The sequence below is a fragment of the Olea europaea genome, chromosome 11 (assembly GCF_002742605.1).
Source record: "Olea europaea var. sylvestris chromosome 11, O_europaea_v1, whole genome shotgun sequence".
NCBI classification, from domain to species: domain Eukaryota; kingdom Viridiplantae; phylum Streptophyta; class Magnoliopsida; order Lamiales; family Oleaceae; genus Olea; species Olea europaea.
Genome location: NC_036247.1, coordinates 6,053,906 through 6,059,616, shown reverse-complemented (window position 1 = coordinate 6,059,616; position 5,711 = coordinate 6,053,906). Strand labels below are relative to the sequence as shown.

The 5,711-nt window shown below is 37.1% G+C and overlaps 1 protein-coding gene across 1 annotated transcript in view; it reads left to right on the top strand.

Annotated features, from left to right (window-relative positions):
• Positions 1-6: 6 nt before the first annotated feature.
• LOC111404375 (E3 ubiquitin-protein ligase UPL7) overlaps positions 7-5,711 on the top strand; it is an 11,770-nt gene continuing 6,065 nt past the window's right edge. Inside the window, exons 1-10 of the mRNA XM_023033190.1 lie at positions 7-39; positions 197-319; positions 420-660; positions 1,104-1,687; positions 1,935-2,900; positions 3,004-3,326; positions 4,504-4,782; positions 4,874-5,149; positions 5,418-5,596; positions 5,678-5,690. Coding sequence (XP_022888958.1) covers positions 16-39; positions 197-319; positions 420-660; positions 1,104-1,687; positions 1,935-2,900; positions 3,004-3,326; positions 4,504-4,782; positions 4,874-5,149; positions 5,418-5,596; positions 5,678-5,690 — 3,008 coding nt within the window. The 5' untranslated portion in view covers positions 7-15. The remainder of the gene's footprint in view (positions 40-196; positions 320-419; positions 661-1,103; positions 1,688-1,934; positions 2,901-3,003; positions 3,327-4,503; positions 4,783-4,873; positions 5,150-5,417; positions 5,597-5,677; positions 5,691-5,711) is intronic.

Below are 5,711 nucleotides of genomic sequence, written 5' to 3'. Positions count from 1 at the left end.
TAATAATCAACAACAATGAACGAACCTCGGCAACACCAGGTTGCTCTCTATGTTACCAAATCTCGATCTTTAATTTTTTCCACATTTTTTGGTGACTTACCACTTGTTTTAGTGCTTTAATCTGATTTCTGTGTTCAAAGAATTGGGAAAAATGATGAGAAAGTTCGCTGAATTTTGAGTTTTGAGTCTTGATCAGGTGTCACTGCGTGGAGCCAGTGCCCGGGAAATTTCGAGGGATGCGCTTTTGGAGAAGGTTAATCAAGAAAGGGAACTGAGAAATTATACCAAGCGAGCCACCGCCGCCGCGTCAATTATACAGGTAAACGAAATTTTATAATTTTATAATTTAGTTTGATATTCAGAAACAACAATATAAATCATCTAATCGTTTTAATCGGTGAAATTTTGAACTTATTCAGAGGCTTTGGAGGCGGTACAATGGGACGAAATTGGTAGCATTGCAGATGCAGAAGGACTGGGAAATAATGATTAACAAACGGGCTGGTCCTTTTACCGGAATGCAGATATCAAGTGGAGTTTTGAGACCCTTTCTTTTCTTCATTTTGTATTTACCAACACGGCTCGGGGAAATTCAAGTGGCTGATAGAGATTGTATGATAAATTGCTTCAAACTTGTTTTGGAGAGCATAAATTCATCTGGTACTACTTTTCACATTAGTGTCTTTAAAGTTATGCATAATTTTTGAGTTACTTTCCTATTTTTTGTTATTGGAGATATCTAGAAGCACACACTTCAACAATCCGAACTTTAAAGGAAAAGAAATAACTTTTATTGGACCTTTCAGAGCTACGGGCCGCTTACATTGGAATGGAATGAGTTTTTATGTAACTAGGAAGATAACTAATCTTGTTAGACTAAAGAGTAGTTATAAATTGGATTAAAATTGGAAAACCTTTAGGTTATGTTTGACAGATCTCAGACTCCAGCTAGCTCGGGATAATAGTGATGGCCAAATTCTTAATTGCATTTTTGTTAAAAAATTACTTTTATATCAATGCTATTTTTTATAATATATCCTGCTGATAAATAGACTGGCCAATATCAGTAGTGGTTCTGATGTATGATTACATTTGATTCACAGATGGGCATCAGAATTTTTGCTCAATGGCAACTGGTACCATTGAAGAGAGAAAAATATGGCTTTACCAATCAAAGAAATTGATCGCTGTTTGCTCGTTCATTTTAGCAAATTTTGATTATTCCAAACGAGGGGATCAAGATGTTTTTCTTACTTCATTAGCAATGCGTTTAGCTGTTGTCTTGACTGATCCGAAAGGTTGGAGAAGCATTGCCAATGACAATCGCGAGGATACTAATACCACAATAAAAAAACTAGTACAATTTATTGGTAGTACAAGAAGTGGGTTGTACAATTGCATTAGGAAATTCATTTATAAATTGGAAGCTCCCTTTTCTTCTCTAGGGGTCTCTTCTTGCCAGACTGATGATAGATTCTTGATAGTAGCTAGTGCAGTCACTTTACTTTTACGGCCATTCCACATTGCAGACATGGATGTAAATGATGATAGTATGTTCGAGTGTGCTGTCAAACAGTACTGGGTGTTACTACTTACTATTCCATGGCTTGCTCAACGTTTACCCGCAATACTTGTACCTGCTCTGAAACACAAGTCCGTATTATCACCTTGCTTCAGGATACTACTGGTATGGTTTGTTGAATGGGTGAAACTCCTCTTCGTGCAATTTTTTATTTGTCAAAAAAAGAATTCTTTGCTAGAATAGCTATTTAAAATCTGTTATGGATTTTTTTCTTAGCTTTATTAACTCTTATTCCATCAATTAGTTGTGAAAAAAATATTTATGAGATTTTCTTTTGAGGTAACCTTTTAGGTTTTAGCTGTTCTAGGTGTTAAATGTCAGGGGCTGATCAAACTATGGCAGGTGATGGCAGATTTCAAAAGAGAAGATTCTGGAGGAGATTTCTGAGATGGATCGGTCAAAAATAACTTCTCACTCCAAAGTGATGCCACAAGTTGGCTGGGCTCTAGCAAATTTGGTATTCCTTGCAACAGGGTGTGACACCAGTGCTCTAGATTCAGGAAAATTCACGCCGGGCTTAGACTATGCATCTTACCTTCACGTTGTTATTATACTTGCAGAGAAATTGTTGGATTCACTCGAAATTTTTGGATGGATTATGGAGGAAGATGAAGATATACTAGGCGATAATAATACTTCTGCTTCTTTTGAACTGTTGCATGAGGCTGAAATAACTTGTGGCTCTTCAAAGATGTTATACATGGACCTTTTCAAACCCGTTTGTCAACAGTGGCATCTTAAGAAACTGTTATCTTTGTCTAAAGATTCATTTACGCTGGAAACTAATAATCTGCCATCAGGCAATCCAGATAATTTATGGAGGTGTGAATTGCTCAACATAGCTAATTATTATTCATGCATGCTTCGAATATTTTCGACTTTTAATCCTGTTCTTAAATCATTGCCTATTCTGAACATGCTGTCCTTTACCCCTGGTTTCCTTTTCAATTTGTGGGAAGCACTAGAAAAATCCCTTTTTCCTGAAAAAAGTCATATTGGTAAGGGATACTTGAGCCATGGAAATAAAATCTATGAGGTCAAAAGGGATGGAGTTTCTGAGAGAAAGCAAAAGAGATTTGGTGGAGATGGAGGCAATAAATGGGTTAATGTGTTCCATAAATTCACTGGGAAGTCACAAGCAGAAAATGATTGCACGGAATCAGTCAATGAACATTCTTCTGATGAATGGGATGTAGAGCTTCTAAGACGTGGTCCTGATGGTATTTCGAAAGATATGTCCTGTCTACTACATCTCTTCTGCTCCACTTATTCGCACCTGTTATTGGTTCTTGATGATATAGAGTTTTATGATAAACAGGTTAGATTCAGTTTTTTCATTAATTCAACTATCTATCAATGTACCTAATTTGATTGTCTGGGTGCATTGGGGATATTAACAACTGTTCTGTCTATATAATTAGGCTCCCTTCACATTAGAGCAGCAGCGGAAAATTGCCTCAATGGTGAATACACTTGTATATAATGCCTTCTCCCAGAGTATCAGTCCACAGAACAAACCTCTTGTGGATTCTGCAACTCGGTGCCTGCATTTACTATATGAAAGGGATTGCAGGCATCAGTTTTGCCCTCCTGCTTTGTGGCTTTCACCTGGTAAAAATAGTAGGCCGCCAATTGCTGTTGCTGCCAGGACTCATGAGGTTCTGTCAACTGCAGATGGAACACCCTCTTCAAGCATGGGTTCTGTCATAACTACGACCCCACACATCTTCCCATTTGAGGAAAGGTGAGATCAATGTGACACGCTTTAGCTCGTTGGCTTTCTTTGAAAGGCACTATTGACAGTGATTTTGGGCAATTTTCATGTTAAGTTTACCAACATATGCAATTTATTTATCCCGTGTTTGGTTTAGCTAAAGGTCAGTTTTTTAGTATTTGATAAAAGTTGATGAAACGTGTGGTCAAGAAGTTGATAAAAGTTGTGGATCCCATGAAATATGTGGTTGAAAATGAGTTTGAGATAAATGAGTTTTCAAAAATGGGGGCCAAACATGGACTTAGTGTTAGTTTGTCTAAATACCCACAAATCGATTCTATGTTCACACAGTACCTGATTAATTTTTATCGGTAAGGTTATCTTTATTTTTTGGTTACATTAAAAAATATAAATGCAGAGGGCATTCGGACCTTCAGTTTTGTTTTAACAAACTAGAGTAACTGATTTTCTCTTGACTGAACATTATAAGTTTTATGAAATTATTGGCAAGGCTGTAATGGCACTTCATTGAATCAACGAGCTATAGTCTTATTCTCGATTTTTGGCCATCAGCACATAGTTAAGCCTCCGTTTGGCAAAATTTAAAATTCATTTATAAATGGTTAAATTTCATCTTCAACCACACATTCCAATGAATCCACAAGTACTATTCATTTATCCACCACACATTTCTATCTATTTATATTTATAAATTAATCTGTTTATAAAATTCTTCCTAGACGGAGGCTAAACTTGTTTTTTACTGCAGTTTGTTTAGCCATTCAACTAATAGTATCCTATCACTTACAAAACTACAGTAGTTACTTCCACTAAATTTATAGTAAACTTATTGGGTAAGAAAGTTCATTCTGCACATGGAACAATAATGCTCAAATGTTCAAATTACACAAGGGGGAGATCCGGTTTTCCTTTATATGCAAAATCAGATGCATATATTACGATATTTATGATACCTGCTTGCAGTACTTAAAGAACCATTTACAGTACTTCCAAATCCAAGAGCAGTTTTCCTTTTAAAAGTACAGTTGGAAATGATAAAAAGTGATTGTTTCTATTTTTCCCCGTTCTGCCCCTTCTAAAGAACTTTGAATACATTATCATCATCATCATCATCATTATTATTTTTTGGTAATTTTTTATATTAATCCTAATGATAGTCTGAAATACTGCTTGCCTCACTTGGCAGAGTTAAAATGTTCAGAGAATTTATCAACATGGACAAAGCAACTAGAAGAATGGCCGGTGAGGTCGCAGGGCCTGGTTCACGATCAATTGAGATAGTTATACGCCGTGGTCATGTTGTTGAAGATGGATTCCAGCAATTGAATACTCTTAGGTCCAAGATGAAGTCCAGTATCCATGTTTCATTTGTGAGTGAGTCTGGCCTTCCGGAGGCTGGCCTTGACTATGGTGGGTTGTCCAAAGAGTTCTTGACTGATATTTCTAAGGCAGCCTTCTCGCCAGAGTGAGTTTGGGATCGTGTTTACATCACAATCTACTATATCATACGATTCTCCTCCTGCCACATATTATGGTGATTATTTCAACTTTTGCAGGTATGGGCTTTTCTCCCAGACCTCAACTTCTGACAGACTTCTAATCCCTAATACTGCTGCTAGATATTTGGAGAATGGTATCCAGATGATTGAGTTTCTTGGAAGAATAGTTGGCAAAGCGCTTTATGAAGGAATACTACTTGATTTTTGTTTTTCACATGTTTTTGTTCAAAAGCTGTTGGGCCGCTATAGCTTTCTTGATGAACTATCGACCCTTGACCCTGAGCTCTACAAGAATCTTATATATGTTAAGGTAAGTGCTGTAAATGTATCACAGTAAGTTTTCAAAACTTGGAAATACTCTCAACATTTCATGTATATTACTATTGCATTTTGCTGCTCTTTCTTGACGAGGGATTATTTTTTATTTTTTGACTCACAACACAAGCCCCTAAAGTTTGTCGTCTAGATTCAAAGAAATAATTACTAGACGTTTTTTATTTGATCAATCTGTCAATCTCTGAGGCATGGTGAACCTTTATCAGTTTAAATTGAATGATTAAGTAGGCTAGAGTTCGGTGAACCAATTGGTTTTGCATTATAGGCTGCTAAAAGATGTGACACACCACCTGGCACGCCAAGCCTGTACAATGCATGTTGGTACTGACAATTCAGCTCCGGTGGCGTGTCGGTGCTCAGTGGAATCAGGGAGCTGGTCATATCTGAGTGGTGGTAGTTGGGGAAGCAGACTACGCAGGACAATGGTTTATGGAGAGGAGATTGGTTTCTATCAGAAGGGAAGACGCAGATGATGTATATTTGAGGGGATAGAAGGTTAACAAGGTGTATGATGTCAAAAATAAGGGGTATCTGTGAGGTACAAGTACAGAAGGAGAGT